Source organism: Corella eumyota, chromosome 3, assembly GCF_963082875.1.
Source record: "Corella eumyota chromosome 3, kaCorEumy4.1, whole genome shotgun sequence".
Taxonomy (NCBI): Eukaryota; Metazoa; Chordata; class Ascidiacea; order Phlebobranchia; family Corellidae; genus Corella; species Corella eumyota.
Genome location: NC_137492.1, coordinates 1,910,707 through 1,929,887, shown reverse-complemented (window position 1 = coordinate 1,929,887; position 19,181 = coordinate 1,910,707). Strand labels below are relative to the sequence as shown.

The 19,181-nt window shown below is 28.1% G+C and overlaps 4 protein-coding genes and 1 long non-coding RNA gene across 5 annotated transcripts; 2 read left to right on the top strand and 3 right to left on the bottom strand.

Annotated features, from left to right (window-relative positions):
• Positions 1 to 979: 979 nt before the first annotated feature.
• On the top strand, positions 980 to 2,703 carry LOC145745750 (uncharacterized). The gene is made up of 3 exons (XM_082563905.1): positions 980 to 1,336; positions 1,473 to 1,888; positions 2,027 to 2,703. Exons 1-3 carry the CDS (start codon positions 1,021 to 1,023, stop codon positions 2,381 to 2,383), a joined length of 1,089 nt encoding a protein of 362 aa, XP_082420031.1. The 5' UTR covers positions 980 to 1,020; the 3' UTR covers positions 2,384 to 2,703.
• A 198-nt stretch (positions 2,704 to 2,901) lies between these two features.
• On the bottom strand, positions 2,902 to 6,953 carry LOC145745535 (polyadenylate-binding protein-interacting protein 2B-like). Its single transcript, XM_082563637.1, has 5 exons — positions 6,717 to 6,953; positions 6,046 to 6,217; positions 5,330 to 5,441; positions 4,358 to 4,443; positions 2,902 to 4,283 (listed from the first exon to the last, which is right to left on the bottom strand). The coding sequence occupies exons 1-5, from the start codon at positions 6,758 to 6,760 to the stop codon at positions 4,236 to 4,238; spliced, it is 462 nt and encodes a 153-aa protein (XP_082419763.1). The 5' UTR covers positions 6,761 to 6,953; the 3' UTR covers positions 2,902 to 4,235.
• Positions 6,954 to 7,396: 443 nt separating this feature from the next.
• On the top strand, positions 7,397 to 8,469 carry LOC145745696 (prefoldin subunit 1-like). Its single transcript, XM_082563841.1, has 4 exons — positions 7,397 to 7,522; positions 7,626 to 7,792; positions 7,990 to 8,074; positions 8,179 to 8,469. Exons 1-4 carry the CDS (start codon positions 7,496 to 7,498, stop codon positions 8,257 to 8,259), a joined length of 360 nt encoding a protein of 119 aa, XP_082419967.1. The 5' UTR covers positions 7,397 to 7,495; the 3' UTR covers positions 8,260 to 8,469.
• A 6,469-nt stretch (positions 8,470 to 14,938) lies between these two features.
• LOC145746275 (uncharacterized) lies at positions 14,939 to 15,610 on the bottom strand. The gene is made up of 2 exons (XR_014281301.1): positions 15,479 to 15,610; positions 14,939 to 15,033 (listed from the first exon to the last, which is right to left on the bottom strand). It is a non-coding gene; the product is annotated as an uncharacterized LOC145746275 (long non-coding RNA).
• LOC145745044 (uncharacterized) lies at positions 15,581 to 16,512 on the bottom strand. Its single transcript, XM_082563030.1, has 3 exons — positions 16,424 to 16,512; positions 15,676 to 16,102; positions 15,581 to 15,584 (listed from the first exon to the last, which is right to left on the bottom strand). The coding sequence occupies exons 1-3, from the start codon at positions 16,488 to 16,490 to the stop codon at positions 15,581 to 15,583; spliced, it is 498 nt and encodes a 165-aa protein (XP_082419156.1). The 5' UTR covers positions 16,491 to 16,512.
• Positions 16,513 to 19,181: the final 2,669 nt, after the last annotated feature.

The window sequence follows — 19,181 nt, the reverse complement described above, 5'->3', positions numbered from 1 at the left end:
ATGTTCGCTTTCCCCAGCTAACAATAGCACTCGAAAATTTGCCACTGCACTTTAAAGCTGTTCAAGTACTTAGAAATTGAATCACTGAACAAAATGAAGTTGAGAATTTTCAACTATTTTTGTTCGAAAAATATCTCGTTGTATTTTCCCATATGGCTTAGTCTTTATAATCCGGCAAGAGAAAAGGACAACTGTGGCGATGATGTTGGAATATTGTTTTAAATGAGTTTTTAACGAAATAACGCGACAAGTTATGACGAAATAGACAAAGCATGTCAAAGTAAATTAATGATTGAGTCGACTTAAAATAAATTGAATATAAACTTAGAACTAATATTTTTAAAAGTTTTAGATATGAGTTAATAGCTTGGTAAGTCAAGTCGGTTATACAGAGAAGGGACAATTAGAAAATAATAAAATTAAAGTTATGCTATAAGTAATTTTTATATTTTTATAATTTTTTTTAAAGGTAATTCCAACAGTTAACAGTTTTTGTGGTTTACCTGAGCTTTCAGGTTATGTTTACAAATGCCTACAAAAAAAAACAATTTCATATTTTTATTCTTATCACAAAAATCATCATTTTACAAAAGCATCAACACACTTATACATCAAAAATACACTTAGAATATTTTAACACAAACCCTTAACAAAACATAGCTGAAGAATGCTTTATAGACCAAATACCATTTAAATTTGTCACTGATATAGAATGTAGATATTAAAGTTGAAATCGGGGGTATAAGAGGATCAGATTTCAAAGGCACGAGCGCTAGTTTATTTAGGTCTTTGTCGAAACTATTTCGCTTTTTAAATTCTAAAAAAGATAAGGTACGATTAGATCAAAATTCCAGAATAAAACACAATTTTTACAAACGAAATCGCGTTTGTAAATATTGGTAAAAATAAGTCTAGTTAACTTAAAAATTTACTAAAATTATATTTTTCGTTTTAATTTTTTTAAAGAAAATAAATCTGTTTTACCTAAAAAGGCAATTTTAAACTGTCTAGTTGTTTAATATGACGTCATCGAATCATCTTCGTTTTTCGCAATCAAGTAAAGCATTGAGATTCAGTCGACGGATTTCAAACCTAAAACAAGATGCTTCAAAAAGTCTGTCTATGGTACCGGAAAATACCGGAAGTGTGGTTCCCAGCATACAATCGCAGTACCGAAGAGTAAACGGTGGGAAAAGTATAAATTTACCTCCAGTTGATAATAAGCAACCGACAGCCAAGAATTGCTACGCTGTCGACATTTTGCAATTAGCGAACAACTTTACACATGACACAGGGTCGCGGAAAAGATTGTCAAAAACTGAAAATGCAACTACAAGTAAGTAACTACATATATTACCATGTTAAAATTATCAATTAAAATTGGATTTGGAATCACATTAAATTTAGTTTATGCACCACATTGGCCTAGTGTTATTTCACAACTTAAAGGTTTTATTTACAAATGTTTTTAGATTTTAAAAGCACTTCCAGGATACCAATCGGTATAATCTCCAGAAAATCTCGTAATAGTTTTCAAACGAGTACTTCAAGCGAACCCAGCACAAAGTCAAGGCAACAAGTTAAAACAGGCCAGCGAAGACAATCGGTTATACCCAATAGAATAACTGAACAACTAAGCAACGAAAATTCTGATACCTTCGCAAAATCGTGGCCTTTAGCGCCTGAGAATTTATCCGTTAGCACAACACCATTCTTGCCAAAGTTAGACCCAAACAAATCGACAAATAGTTCGTCACAATACGAGGCACAAAGACGAGAAAGTTGCAGTAACCTTAGAGGCGGATTGGCCAAATTTAATCAATCCGTTTCATTTAGATTAAATCGTTTGCAATCACCAAAAGATATTGAAAATAGCAAAAATAAAAAGGTAAAATTCAGAGCTATGTTACATTTAAAATAACCTAAATTTATCGGATTACAAAATTAATATCAAGTTATTATTGATGCATAGTTTATTTTTAAATAAGTAAAATAAAAAACACGAATATTGTTTGTATTTCAACAGAATCACTTGAAGACCACTCCGCCTGGCAGCTTAAACAAACAAGACAAAAACCAAGAACAAACAATCGTTATTGAAACCTTTACCGACCTTTTATCGGGGGTAACTAGTAAAATACAGGACTTAACCACCGACAAAAAACGGCACTCAGTCGATTCCGAAGACTCGGAGTTTACTCAAGTGACCGCCGAAAGTGTTCGCGTCCATCCTGATTGTGACGTCACAGAGAAAGTAGAATACGAGGAAGATTTGGAACAGGAAGAGTTGGATAAAAGATGTGTGAAGTGGTTACAGGATGTAGAAAGAGAACGAACTCAGAACCCGGAGAAGATTTTTTTACCGCATTTGCTCATGCTGTAGACTGTGTAAAAACTTGAATCGCGCAGATACACTTGTTAGGTCGTAAGTTCGATTACCACTGCTGGCAGAAAATAGTGTTACTTAGTTACATATAAACATCTGTAAAATAGACATCAAAATTGGTATATTTTAACTAGATAAAAACTGCCAATTATTTCATTATTTCCTAAGCAAAATAACTCCCTTTTTACAAATAACAAACCTTATTATTGACGTACTTTAAATAATAACAAACCGAAATTTAGAGCCTGTTAAAATTTTTTTGATTTATAATATCTCGTAGTATTTGTTTATAATATTGTTTTTTGAGTTTTATTGATATGTGAATATATATTAACGCAAGGGTATACTGTGAATAAATTATGTTGCTTTAGTAGTTTTCCATTTATTTTATATTATAAAATGTTACCTAGAAAGTTTTTAATAACCACCCTTAGTTAAAAGTATCTGTAAAAAGTCAACAATTAGTCTAAATCTTATTAAAGTCATCTGAAAAATAGATTTCAAATTTGCTGGTCGACAACGTTTTTGGCAGTTTATTACTCGATCACACAAAATGAAATGAACACAATGTTTGTAAGGTAAAAAAATACAAACTTCACAACACAACATCTTTCAAAATACTACGAAAAATAACAAATTGAAATTTATCAATTAGTCCAACCAATTAAATAGCTGGAAAATATTGTGTGAATATTGGAAAATTATAATAAAGTTTGGTTATATGTTTAATAGAATATTTTTTTTCGAAATTATTATTTATTTGTAATTTTTTCTTAATTTTATGATTTAGTTATACCACTTTATATTTAAGAATATATTAGTTTTAAATACAAATATTATTAGGTAGGTTATTTAAAACATTTTTTGTCGTTGTCGCCAATTTTAAAGTAAAGAACAATAAGATAAACAAGCTTTACATAAACATGTAACATATTAATGGCTTTTTAAATACCATTAACAAAGTATTAAAACAGTAAGAAAAGCACCAAAGAATTTTTTTAGAAAAATTGAAATTATTAAGCAGGTTTTTTCTTACTACCAAATACAAAAGGTTATAGAAAAAAATGACACCAAAAATACAAAAAGTTTAACGTTAAATCATCCTGCAAAAATACTAACAGATAGTCACTCATTTAATTTACAAATTCCTTCATTTTACATTCACAGTGCTCGAACTGAAAAAAAAAACTTATTTTGAGTGACCAAAAATTCAGACTTTTAAATGAATGATTAATTTTGGAACAATAGTTGTAGATAGGCACTAACAAAATACAAAACAAACAAAAAGTTTAAAAAAAAATGAACATCTATTCCCAAAAATTAACAAAAAAAAAACTTTTACCACCAAACACTATTAATATTATTACTAAAACAAACTTATATTAAGCATAAGCAGTCTTACTAACAAACTTCACAGTTTAAGAGTGTGTAATAAAAATTACAAAAAAAATAAGAAAAAATTGCAAATGTAACAGCAAATCAAGTAAAAAAATGATGAACGTATCTGATATAACTTTTGCAGGATAAGGGAACAAAGAAAAGGTAGCACATGCACCTTTTTTAACTTAAAACCACAAGATAACATTAGTTTTAAACTTTACAACACTTACATATTACAATGACCATAAATGTTGATACTGTTATGTAATATAGCAAGCATATAGTTGGCTAAGCTAACATATAATATTGCATATTTGCATAGCAATGTTATATTTTAGGTTAGTGAAAACTCAATATGTGTATAAATACCAGCCAATTAATATCAATATTAATCAATAAACGACATTTTTTTTAGGAGTATTTATAAAAAATTCCATGATAATGGATAAGAAGATATCAAGACTTCCATTTAACGGGATCGTGGAATAAATTCAACAGCGTTCGGGTTTAGACAAACCTTAAAAAAACATTAAAACTTTAAAATTTTCTCTTTATTAAACAAATTATACAAAAAAGAAAGTAAAAACCTACCTGGGTTACTAAGATATTCGAATCAGTCACTGCTAGCTTGTCAAAACTGCTTTCAATTCCATTCCGTATATTCTGTTCATTATGTCCTTTAAATATATAAATTGTTTTTTACATATATTTTAATTCTACATCTTAGTTTTAAAGTCATGCAAAGATTGTGGTTTGCAATGCCTTACCACTTCACTTTGCTGATATCTGGTTTATTTTATCATAAAGTTTAAGCAGTTTGGGATTACAAAATAACAATATAACCATATACAGACCGATTTGTTATTAAAGTATTGTTTTAAATGTAAAGGGTTAAGATTTTTTGACAATTAGCAATGCCCTGCAATTTATAACATTGCTTTAGGCCAGTCATAAACCAAAAGCAATAATTATTTTATGGAATTTAGGCATTGATATATTCACACGAAAGGAAATTATTCAAATTTTTTATACCTAAAATTTAAATCACAGTCAAACTATACAATACACAGTAAAATAACAAACAACAGTTTATTATGACATCACTTCCTTTTTCCTTTATAAGTTTTCGGTACTAAAAATAGATTGTTGTGACAAATGTGATGTCATAAAAAAACGGTCAAACTTTTAGGTCATAAACCTTATGTCTTTTTAGAGTTTACACACAATGTTTGGACTAAAATAAATAAGACCTTAACCTATATCAGTTTACAAACAGTGCAATTGCTTCATTAGGTTGCAATATTATTTAATTACTCTTAAATAAAGGTCAGTAGAGCAAACAAAACATATTAAAACTAGACAAAACTAAATGATTTTAAATAATGTAATTAATACAGATTTTGGTAAATAAAATGTAAAACAATCTAATAAAAAACTTGCCCACGAACAAACAGCTTCACAATTGTATTTGAATGCATTTCCTTATAGTATGTGACAATATATAATTAGTGGGTATACCGGATAAAATAAAAAAATATTAAAATAATGATTGTAAAAACTTACGGATGACATTGTGAAACTCAGAAGAAGGAACAGGTCCGATGCTTGCCTCTTCTCTCCACATTTCTTCAAAGCATTTTTCCATGTAATTCTCCTGTTCAATTTGCTCCATAACCTAGCAAATTATTTTACAATTAAATAAACTTAGAGTATTGAAATAAAAAGAATTAAAAATTGGATGAATTATTAAATACATTTATTTTTAACTGTTTTTAAATAGAGGCAGAACATTTAATAGTTAGTTTGTTTTTGGCCAAAACAGAAATGCGATACGTTACATTTAGTTTAATGAAATTACTTTTAACACAGTTCAAACTAATTAAAGCTAAACAGGTACAAGCATTTAGCTAAGCCCATTGTTCAATATATGAGCTATTAATTACATCTTTTGATCAAGGCTTATAATGTAATTCAAGCCATTAAAACCAACTGTTATTTTTAATTCATTATTGTTTTTGTATAGCTCGAATTAACTACATAATAACAAAGTTTTTAAATCACATTAATTGTAATTATTTTTTAAATATTATGTTTAGGTACAATTAATATTTGTTTAATATATCTTTGATATACAAAATTAATAAACCATTTAAATGTGTAGTAAAAAAAATCAATAAAAATTTGTTAATTTCAAATCAATAACATCAAATTACTAACATACAAGACCAATAGGATTGCAGTTAAGCTAATAACATACAGAATTCATTAACACAATTTACCTGTTTGTCAAACTCCTCGCAATTGACCATCCAACTATAATTCTCCAACAATGCTTGTGCTCCAATGTTGTTATCCGATTGTGGTTCAACAATCAAACCATCAACTGCATCATCATACATAATATTTGAGTTTTGTCGTCCAGAGTCTTGGTGTACTGGCTCTAAAACAACCCTAAAACAGCAAAAACAGAATAAGTTATAAGTATATTCAGCTTAAAATTTTATTCACATCATTAAATTACAAATAGTACCCAAATAGTTATAATTGGTAAACTAAAATGATTAAATTCTTTAATATATATATTTTTTTAATGGTTTATTTATCTTTGATTTGGGAAGATCGAATGCGCAACCTAAACATAGGGTAACAACAGTTACCCCACTCCAGTCTCGAGTTGCCTTTGGCAGTTTGTGATACTAAAAATTATAATTAGGCTGCTGATTGGGTACTGGCTTAACACGAAATTTTTGTTTATAGCACCTTACAAGAGTGCTACAGCATAAGATCACTGGAAATCAAACCCAAAACATCATGTAGAGTAGGTTGTGACCACTACACCATGTATAATAAATGATTCAGGCTTTATTCATTGCTGCAAAAAGTATTAATATATCTACAATAAATAAACATTTAACTTATAAAAACAGTTTAAATACAAATAAATACTAACTCAGGTGGTTTTTCATCTTGTATAGTATCAGGTGGTCCCTTCATTTTCGAAATAGTGATGAAAAATAAAAACAAATTACAAGAAATTTAGATTTTGAAATGCTGCCTTCGTTGTTAAGGTTAACTTGCCAAAATGTTGAATTTGTATTCTTGCAAAGATTAACAAATAAATTTAAAGCTTAAGATGTTTAAAAAATGATTTGTCTAGCAAAAAATTACCGTTTTTAAAATCTTAAAAATACCTGAAAATAAATAAGACGGATCATTTATAGTTCAATATTTAGCTTTAATATAAAACCCTTTGCTTTTAGATATAGTTCCTTATTGATAATTAATTTCCCAATTCTATTTTTACCCCCTATTATTTCAGAATGTTTACAAAATATTTCAGACCTAATGACGTCAGCAAGTTTTGCACAATAACAAAACAAGATCGAACTTGTTCTAGAATACTTATGTAACCATGCGACAACATTATTATATAAAACTGTTAATTGTAAAAACGTTGTTTTGTATTTACTAAAATTATTATATTTATTTAAAATATTATCATTAAAAGCATCTGTTGTTTTTTTTAGTAAATATTTGATTTTGTTAAATCTGTGGCCACTGACTTGTGCCACATTGTATATAAGCATGCTGCCTTAACATGTTTCCATAACGTTCTTTATTTTTAAAAACATTGAACTAAAAACTCGTAAATTGTAATATTTGTTTATTAATTTCTACCAAAAACAATATATTTAACACATTGTCATCGTTACCAATTAAGTTTTAATAATGGCGGCAGATTTAGAATTAAGACAGGTTTGTCAAAAAATGTTAAAATCGTAACTTAATAATTTTTAATCATCAATTTAATAAATATATATATATCGGAATTTTGTTACCTAATTTGAATTTTCTTTAGGCTTTTGCTGGCCTACAAAAGAAGGTTATTGAGACACAAGCTCAAATGAAAATGTGTGATTCACAAATTGCATCTTTAACTATTCAGAAAAAGAAATTAGGTTTAACTGCAAATGAAATAAAAGAAATGCCAACTGAAACAAAGTTGTACGAAAGTGTTGGAAGAATGTAAGTACCTGTTATATGTTTATAAATGTAGTTTATACTGTAATGGGTATTATTCGGAATAAACTAACCTATAACAAAGATTACTTATGTTATATATTTATAACAAAATATATTGTTCAAAATACCTTAATTTTGAATCCTAAATTATGATTATCTTGTCAATTTAATTGCAATTTGTAACTATTTTGTGTTTTTAGGTTTATTCTACAACCAAGAACAACAGTTGAAAGCAATTTAACAAAACAATCAACAGAATCAGATGCGAAAATTAAAGAATTAGAAGTAAGCACAATGTGATAAAAAATGACCATTTTAATGTATATGTGTTTAACTATTATTTTTTTAAGTATCTATTATATATATATTAACATTAATTTTGTTTTTAGGCAAAGAAAGTTTACTTAGATAGAAGTGTTAAAAGCAGTGAAGAAAATATTAGAGAAATGGTGATGCAAAGAAGAAAATAAAATATTAACTTTTTTCCATGAATATTGCTGTTTTAAATTTGTATTCAAGGCACAGTTTTATTAATGTAGTTCCTAAACACCATTATGAATTTCTGATGCGTTATACAATGACAATAAATGTGCTGTTTTGTACTTGAATTGTGAATTGCAATTTTCTCATAATATTCTTAATGTTTTGTTTATGTTACATAAGTAAATAAAAATGTTGTCATTCAACCCAGTTTTATATTTTTAAGCATATACGTATTAAAAGTAAATTAGGCAAATAATAAATTAAATCCAGAGAATATAATAAGTCTTTTAACAAAAAAGTTACATAAATGCAATATTATATTAATATTTTAATAATACAAATATATATTATTTATTCATAAACTTATACAGTAACTTAACATATCAATATAATATTAATAAACGTATTAGGTTATGAATTCGTTTTTAGTTTGACTAAAAGGGTGTTAACATAACATTTTCTATCAATTTTTTGTATTCTCTATTTATTTATTTTTGGAACCTCTAACCCTTGTTTTCTAACCCTAATCGAGCTGAAGCCCTAGCTCATGCGATTTTGCGAACAATCGCGAGATTTGTTATGTCACAAGACATTGTGTGTTTTCGAAACGGCCTTAAAGTTGTTAATACAGTATTTTAATATATATATATATTTACTTTACAAGGCTATTTTAATATTAATAGGCTTGTTTTTAAAGTTAAACTTTAAGCTTATACCTTCATTGCAAAATCATAAAAAACTAGAAATTCGAGGATAAACTAAAAATGTATACGGCTCATTAAACAACGAGTTCCATTCAAAAATTTAAATTTGTATTTATAATTAATTTTTAAAACATTATTTAAACTTAATTTACAATATAAACTCTGTTTTATACTATAATACTTACACGTATACTTGTTCCTCATATACCATTTTAAAGTCATGTAAATCGGCTTCTAAGGTGCTTTGGTAACTATGCCAAAAATCACTTCTTTCAATGCCAAAAATCACTTCGTTCTATTTTGCTATCAGTTTTAAATAAATCGAATTTTTGTATTAGTTATATGAAAATAAACTTGAATCATGTAATATAATTTTTTTTGTGTGAACTCATGGTGTTTCGAATTCGATCCTAGTTTAAATTGATATAATACCTAATGGTTTATAAAATTGTATTTTTTATGGAATTTGGACTAACTGTAATTGTGCTTCTGGCATCAAACTTACTCTAAATTATGTTTATGGTATTCTACAAAGTTAAATCATGTTCATTGCATTGGACTAAGTTAAAATTATGTTTATGTCTTTTGACGAAAGATTAAAAACTACGTTTATGATAACGGACTAAGTTTAAATTATTTTTATGGCTGTAAGCCTTTGGACAAAGTTTAAATTATGTTCATGGTATTGAATTAAGTTTAAATTATGTTCATGGCTTAAGACAAAGATTGAATTATGTTTATGGCATTGGACTAAATTTAATTTATGTTCATGGCATTGGACAAGGTTAAAGTTATGTTCATGATATCGGACTAAAGTTAAATTATGTTCATGGCATTGGACAAAGATTGAATTATGTTTATGGCATTGGACAAGGTTAAAGTTATGTTCATGATATCGGACTAAAGTTAAATTATGTTCATGGCATTGGACAAAGATTGAATTATGTTTATGGCATTGGAAAAGGTTAAAGTTATGTTCATGATATCGGACTAAAGTTAAATTATGTTCATGGCATTGGACAAGGTTAAATAATGTTTGTCTTTGGAAAAAGTTGAAATAATGTTAGGGTTTCGGACAAAGTTAAAATCATGATATTGGACCAAGTTTAAACTACGTTGTTTATTACATGGCTTCAATAAATTATTTTTATGAAGTTATGAGAAAGTGGCAGAGTTATAAATTTATTTGTGTAGGTCGAAGTCAAAACAAATGAAAAAATAATCAATATTTTATGTTTTTTATTCATTATTGCAAGAAAGAGCAAGACTACAAAGACACAGAATAAGATAATTAATGCAATATACAAAAACAAATTAATAAATATTAAAAAATTTTATAAGAAAGAAATTGTTAAGGATTGAAAAGGGTACACAAAACGCCAAAAATGATTGAAAAATAGAAAATTACTTAAAAATGAAAAATTACTTATTTTTTTAATAAAAGATTATATAAACAGAAGAATAAACTAAATTGTCATGTTAAGTTGCACTAAAATTATGTTGCTCATTGCGAAAAAAAAATGTTGAATTTAAATGTTGTTGTTTCTTCTGCGAACTCCAGTTGCATTTGTTTGTCAACTAAAATCTAAAATTAAAAAACATAGTCAGTATTTGTTTGTGGTAATCTAACCTGCGGAGAAAAAACAAAACAAAATTTGGTTAAGCTGTAAAAAAGGTTAGATTGAAGTTTTTTTTTCAACAGGAACTCTAAAAATAAAGAACAAATTAAAATTGGCCAAAAACAATTCAACGAGATCTCCGAAACGTTCTACCAGAATCTAAAAATAAAGAACAAAGTTAGTATTTGTTTGTGGTAATCTACCCTGAAAAAAAAGCATATAAATAAGTGTTAGTTTGGTTAATAAGGCCCCTGCAAGAAAAAATACATGGTTAAAAGGCCCCTGCAAAAAAAAATACATGGTTAAAAGGCCCCTGCAAAAAAAAATACATGGTTAAAAGGCCCCTGCAAAAGAAAATACATGGTTAAAAGGCCCCTGCGAAAGAAAATACATGGTTAAAAGGCCCCTGCAAAAGAAAATACATGGTTAAAAGGCCCCTGCAAAAGAAAATACATGGTTAAAAGGCCCCTGCAAAAGAAAATACATGGTTAAAAGGCCCCTGCAAAACAAAATACATGGTTAAAAGGCCCCTGCGAAAGAAAATACATGGTTAAAAGGCCCCTGCAAAAGAAAATACATGGTTAAAAGGCCCCTGCAAAAGAAAATACATGGTTAAAAGGCCCCTGCAAAACAAAATACATGGTTAAAAGGCCCCTGCGAAAGAAAATACATGGTTAAAAGGCCCCTGCAAAACAAAATACATGGTTAAAAGGCCCCTGCGAAAGAAAATACATGGTTAAAAGGCCCCTGCAAAAGAAAATACATGGTTAAAAGGCCCCTGCAAAAGAAAATACATGGTTAAAAGGCCCCTGCAAAACAAAATACATGGTTAAAAGGCCCCTGCGAAAGAAAATACATGGTTAAAAGGCCCCTGCAAAAGAAAATACATGGTTAAAAGGCCCCTGTAAAAGAAAATACATGGTTAAAAGGCCCCTGTAAAAGAAAATACATGGTTAAAAGGCCGCTGCAAAAGAAAATACATGGTTAAAAGGCCCCTGCAAAAGAAAATACATGGTTAAAAGGCCCCTGTTGAATGAAAATTTTTAGTTAAAAATATTTCAAAAACTTGTGTTTTGTTTGTGGTGTTTAAAGTTGGAAAAAGTAAGAAACGCCTGTAATAAAATCAGAAATAGAAAAGAAGTGTTTGTCTGTTTTTTTTAATGATAACTTTTTTGTTAAATCTGTTATATATATATATATATATATATGTTTTCTGTCTAAGTTATTTTGGGTAACACCCACACATAAAAATTTTAGTTTGGGTACCTCCCACGAATACATATAAATAATATTTTAGTTTGGAACCCATCCACTAACACACTTAAGTATAGCATAAATATAACACAAGCGAATAAATACAGTACATTGCACAAAATATACACATATATAAATACTTAGTTACCACACATTGTCCTAGTTTCTAAATAACTCATCCTATTATTTTACTTGCGCAAAACTTTTATAGGCCATACTTTTATAAAAACATTGAACAGTCCCGTTTAATATAATTATGAACACACATAAACCTACACACATTGGGACTGTGTCAACTATAGTACTTTAAATGCGCAAAATTATGATTTGATTACCTGTCAAAAATAAAAAGTAGACCGTAATACTAAAACTTTTAACCCGTGAAAATCTTTAGGCGCTTAATTATGCAGTACATATAAAAAAATAGGCACGAAAACCCTACAGCACTACAGCCTACCTTTAAGCAAGGTCCTGAGTTTTTTTTAAGCTCATAAAGTTGAAATGAGGTCCTGAGACTTTTTTTTGATTTTTTTTTTGCATAAAATAAACAAAACACACACTTAAGCCTAGTTCTATAAAATCTATACTTTTCTATATATACTTTACCAGCGCAAAACATCTAAAAACCCATTAAACAGTCCCGTTTAATATAATTATGATCACACAGAAACCTATACACACATTGGGACTGTGTCAACTATACAACATTTAAAGCGCATGTTTATGAGTTTTTAACCAGTCAAAATAAAAAAGCAGACACATGATACTACAAACTTTTAACCCGTGAAAATCTTAAGCGCTTGATTATGCAGTACATATAAAAAATAGGCACGTGAAACCCTACAGCCCTACAGACCTTATTATAATAATATATTTATTTAAGGTCCCAGGTTGAGTTTGTGAAAAGGTTCAATCCATTCCATGTTTCTTCGGGTCCTGAGTTTTATTTAACTTAACTTCTCCTTTGCTAGTTGCAAAGAAGACTTATATTGACTCCATTCATTTTCCATTCCTCCCAATTCCTGCCATTATCTTTTTCCTCCAATTATATAATCCAAATATAATCCATTCTTGCTGCGCAGAAAATATTGTTTAGAATATTATAAAAGACACTAAACCTTATCTTAATTAATTGCACATTTTTTTAAATGCCAAATATAAATTTTTACGATGTCATTTTGTGCCATAATGCTTTTAAGATATGACAATTTCTATAATTTTATATGACAAATAATTATAATAAGGAATTTAGTGCCAAATAGTTACATTTATGCCATCTTTTATTATTTTGTGCAAAATATTTTCAAAATTACTATTTTTAAATTGACAAAACAAGTTATGATATGCCAGTTTTTAAATTTTAATGCCAAATATTATTAAATTATGCCAAAATATATATTTAGTACTTTAAATACCTTATTTAACTACTTTGGAGAGATACCTGCGCATCAACACAGGTTTAATATTGTTCAAAATTATTTGATTTTTATAAAATTTATTTTATATATATATACATTACTTTTATTATTAAATTAACAAGTATTTTTGATTTGGGATATTTTATTATGATTTTAACTTAGAAATTAGAATAAGTTCATTAAATATGACTTTCTTAGATTTAATAATAATTTAATCAATATAATTTAACAATAGATCACCTGAATGAATTCCAAAACTTCATAATTCATGTAGATGTTCACCAAAGTAAGTTTAACTCTGTTCACTTCTAAAAAAAAAACAAAAATAATTTAATCTTGTGTCTAAAAATATTCGGCATTTATCAAATTGTATTTAATAAAAAATTGTTAAATTTAAAACATTATTAAACTTTTAATATTATTAAATATTAATCTAATTAAGCGTATAGACTATTGGTATTGTTAATAACTATAAAAAAACACGTGTACTCACCTCGAAAGTCCATTTAAAACGACTAGAATTCCGATTTCACTTCAAATTTGCCACGAAACACTAAGTCACGTGGCTATGCACGTGATCTGACAAGTGCGTACGTGAACGACGCCGCCACTAATTGAAAAAGCGCCTTCAAAACTGTCAATCAAAATATATCCGCCTAAATCTTCTAAACAATTTAATAAAACGTTAATATAACATTACAAACTATTAACATGTAATAATATCTTGATATATATCTCCTTTTTAATTAATATTTGTAACAATTAAACGACTAATTCACAACTATTTAACTTACATGTGATTCCACAAAGCGACGCTCTATAATGCAACACCCGGGCCCTCGTGTTAAAGGAATTTCTCGGGCGCACTAATTATGACGTAACATTCCGACGCGCGACGCTTTTTTGAGTCTACATTCTTTTGTAACAGATGTTCAATTATGTTGCAATATTAAACCTTCTTCTTTATTATCCGCCATCTTTGATTAAGTTTAGAAATTTAACTTTTTTACTGTCTTTACTGAACCATTAGTACCATAGAAATATAATAAATTGGATTTAACGTTTTTATACATTTTTATTTTAGTATTTTTTAAATATTTATAACCTAAAACTTGTATCACCTACAACATACATTTATAACACAAATTACACTTCCGTTTTTTTTGCGTTTATTGAACAAGAAACAGGAAAAAGATCAGTAAGTTTTATCATGATATACTTCAACCCATATTTACGATAACATTCAATGAAAATAATATCTTAACTAAAGTATAACGATATAACGAAAATTGTACATAAAAAAGAAATGGAAAAAATACCAAATATGGACGACCAAATTGAAATGTAAAATATTAGTGAAATTTTTAAATGATATTTCATTTGCGTCTTAAATTAGTTTATGTTATGAAGAACTTGGGTTTTACAAATTGAAAAAAAGGTCATAAAAAAGGATTCGCCAATATTATATATATACATTGTAGTTTTAGGTTTCTTCATTAAAATATATACAAAAAATTGTTAAACATTTAAGTCTAATTTAAAGTTAAATATATATCTGTTTTTCAAATTAATATTCTGAAGTTAATTAAAGTGTTTAAATTGGCATTCCGCGGCAACGTTAAAGGCGGTGGTCACGTGACACTGTATTTAAGCACAACGTTTAATAAATTAGGCTTTTTCATGATAGATTAAATCTTAAAATATCGATTGGGAAATTGTCTTTGTGCATTTTTTTGCAGTCCTACAGAAAAGGCATCCAATTCTACCTACAAAAAATAAAAAGATTTCGTTATTTAATATTAATTTATTTAATTAAATATGCCAGCAATTTTAATTCTAAATATTGTTAAAAATGTGTGTGGGAAGCTAATATATTTTTAATGACAAAAGTGGCTTTGCGATATCCGAAAATAATTCCTAGTGTGAACTAATTTCCATCTACTAAAACATAAAATCAAAGATTTCCTTAAATTACGAGACACATAATTACAACTTGGGTAATTATGATATTAATTAAAGACAGAAAAGGCGTAGGAACCAAGGGCGTGTCAAGCATTTATATTTTTATAGGAATACGGGATCATTTTAACAAGAAATTGGCGTCAGTTCAACGATTGTGCTGACCATGTCACGATATGCTATAAAACCGTGTCGTAAAATAAATATAAAAACATATAATAAATCTTATTAATTTAAATAAATAAATCTTACCACTTCGCTGTCGGAACGACGTGCAGGTTTTCCGATATTTTCCGCTTTTCCATTTTCCGCAAAAACGCCGACACGAAATTGATTTCGGAACCATTTTCGGTTTTACCTTTTTTGTTTTTTTCTTTGTTATTGGTTTGATTGACGTCATAGTAGTTGTTTTTAGTGACGTCATAACAGTTGTAGTTGTTATAGGCGACGTTGTAGTTGCTTTAGATGACGTCGTTGCAGTTGTAGTCGCTGTTGATGACGTCATAGGAATGCTAGTTGTAGTCGCTGTTGATGACGTCATAAGAATGGTGGTTGTCGTAGGTGACGTTACAGTAGTTTTTGTTTCTGTTGATGACGTCATTTTAGTTGTACTATCTGTTGATGACGTTGTTGTGAATAAATCAAATTTTGAGTTATCGATTTCATCTTCACCGATATCAGCATTTACAAGGGTTTTAAGTTCGTTATAAATCTTTGTCGAATTTATTAAATCTATGTTGTTATCATCGGAGATATATTTCTCAAGTCGGTTGGACGGATCATTGTATATTTCAGGGTCGTTTTCTTGGATGAAATCGGAAGACGGTTTTTCAGTTCGTTCCTCTATATCTGTTTCTGTGGTTGACTTTGAAATTACTGCAAAAAAAAAGTTTATATTTTAATAACCTTGGATTTCAAATGTAAATTAGTTTTTTAATTTTTTTTCGCTTTATTTTAATAAAAAAAACAAAACAATTTTATAGTTTAGCAAAAGCCACATATAAAAAACATGTTTAAATTGTTAAAATATTCGAATCAATAAAAATCTTTAAAAAAAATTTTAAGTTTACACCAAATGTTCCTTGTCTTTATAATTTGACAATATTTCCTAAACAATCTGATAAGTGTTGAAGTTTACAACTAAATATATCAATCTTTACATAAACAATAAACAAGTCGTTAATTTAGTTCACTTACCACATATTCCGATAACTACACAAGCAAGTACAGAACCAACTAACAAGGCTATTTTAAATGACTTCATAGTTAACTTAGTTTTACTTATATCTTACATCTAAATGCAGGTTAAACAATTTAGTAAACATTTTTGCGAATTAAGATTTTTTGCAATTAAATTTGGCAACGTTAAACATTCAATACAACTGTGTTTTTTTGCAAATAACAGCTAGTCTTTTATATTATACTGCAACTAAATAACCAACTAAATCTATTTTTCTACAATGTAGCTGCTCGACTCTTAGCCTTACTGAGCCCAGGCTTGTGTTTCAAAAAGCGCTTTTTTAGTATGCCCAAAGTTTAGCGATATTTTTTCTTTTTTGTGACGTCATGGCTAAGCACCAGGCAACCGACATCGCGATGCTTTAATTGATTTAGGATTTCTTATAAGAATTTACAATACAAATTTAACCACCTAGTAATAAAAAATCACTCTTTAATCTTAATATGTATGTTTAGTGCGTTATTTGCCTATATACTTTAATGTGTTTTAAGAATTGGTCGTAAATTTTTACTATTTACAATCTGCCTTATAGAACATATTTGTTATAAATCAACTTATCCATCTGGTTTTATTTATTTGAGAAAACTTTATCCGCCATTTAGATGTAAAATATGATTATAAGGAAACGTATTTTTACCCAACTACGTCAATGACTGATTTTAATTAGAGCCTAAAACATTATGTACTGGTATATGTAAAAATAAATAAATATAACTACTGAAACAACATTCGGTCAACAACATTTTTATATAAAAAGTATATATTGGCTAAAAACAAGTAAAAAACAAGCACTTTAAATAGTAACATCGCTATTTCTTGTATATGCTTAACTTTTGACCTCATAATCAGTTTAAACTATATTATATGAAACCCCCATTTAATTTATATATGATGGGGAAGGGACGATACGGTATTAAATGTAGGTTATTTTCAAATATTCATGTAAAAGTTCATTTATAATTGCCAGTGTAAATATTTTCTTATCACTACAAAGAATGTGAACTCACCATATTAATTATGACGTAATTTGACGCACGAATTTTTTTGCTAGGTGCGGTCATATTTATTTTTTAAAAGGTTATTTTTACAAAGTGGACATCTTACATTTGGACACAAATAATTTTTAAATTTCGCCTGAAGGCTTCTTTATTTTGATACTTAAATTTTAATTGTGTACAAATAAGTTGTTTGCGCAAAAATTTCAATAATAATAATTTAAATTTACGGGTCAAAGTTAATTAAATATTTATGTCAGATTTCTTATTAATTTGCCTTAAAACAAAAACGTAAGAGAAAATGGCATTTAATTTAATGAAAAATGCTTACATATAGGGTATAAACATACATGATAAGCTATCTATAACAATTTTTTACTCAAATTCTGTAAAAAATCTATTTTTCTAACATCAAAGTAATTTAAAAGGGTAAAAGTAATAAAATATAATAGATGTGTAGATTTACCAATAAAAATGTCAAATACAGTTTTTAATGTCGATATACAAGCAAGTAAATGTTATCGAGAACTTAACGACTGCGGGTTTTTTAATAAAATAATAAAACCAAACACCTAATAAAAATACAAAAGTCAACAAATGTTAAGTTTTACAAAATCGTTTCAGCAGAAAATGAACACAGTTAACTATAAGTTGATTTACAATAAACTAAGTTGAATTTTAATTTTTGATTTTTTAATCCGAAATCAAAAAATTTAAATCCGCCCTCTCATTGGCCTAGTAGATGTTGAATCTTTTGTCGTTGTATTCTGCGTTGCAGTTATTGTTGTAGTTGTTGTTAATGTTGTAGCTGTTGTAGATGCCTTCGTAGTTTTCATGGTTGTAGTTGGGCGGTACCGTAGTGACGTAGTCGACGGATCTTTGTCATTGTTGGCAATATTCTAATGATTGTTGTATAAACTTCCACCCAACTTTTACTGAATTATATTCCTAAGTTTTGTCTGGCCAACTTATGGCTACTTTAATAATAACTGCTATAACTGTAACAAAAAACACGTTTTGTTTGGTTAAAAAGGCTGTTAAAATTGACGTTTTTAGGGTATTGTCGTTTGTATAGGTTTAGGTTAAATAAATGCCATATACAATTCAGGGTCTTAGTAGAAGTGCCTTTTTTACTTATTAAAACATATGAAGTAAATAAAATAAATAAGAAATTGTAATTTTTTTTAATTTAACAAAAATAAATACTTACCCATTATTCCAACAAAAATGCCCCAAAACGGCAAAAGAGGAATAACTACTGGTGCAACCATATTTAACTCTTATCTCTTACAAGCTTTTATAGTGTTTTACATAAAATCTCTAATTCTAAATCACAAATGTACTGTAATTGATTTTATATTTATTCCCCATGTACTGTAAAATGATATTCTTGATGCTAACGGTTTTGAACATTATAAATGTCGTAATGTTTGTTGTATTAGCTATAAAGCAAACATCGCGATCTTAGTAAATATTAAAGGGGATTTTTTGTATAAGCAAATGTAGTTTGATTGAAAGCAAAGATATCCGCACCTATTATATATCTTTAAAGTAGGATTTATTTTTACCAAATGACGGTAACGCTACCTAGATTTATATAAATTTTGTAACACCGATTACCCTGATCGAGTCTAGAGTTGACTTTGCCAGTTTAAAATAATATTGTAACGAATCCGCTATTTAATTGTTTATTGTTTGTTCTTGTTATCTGTTCCTAGTC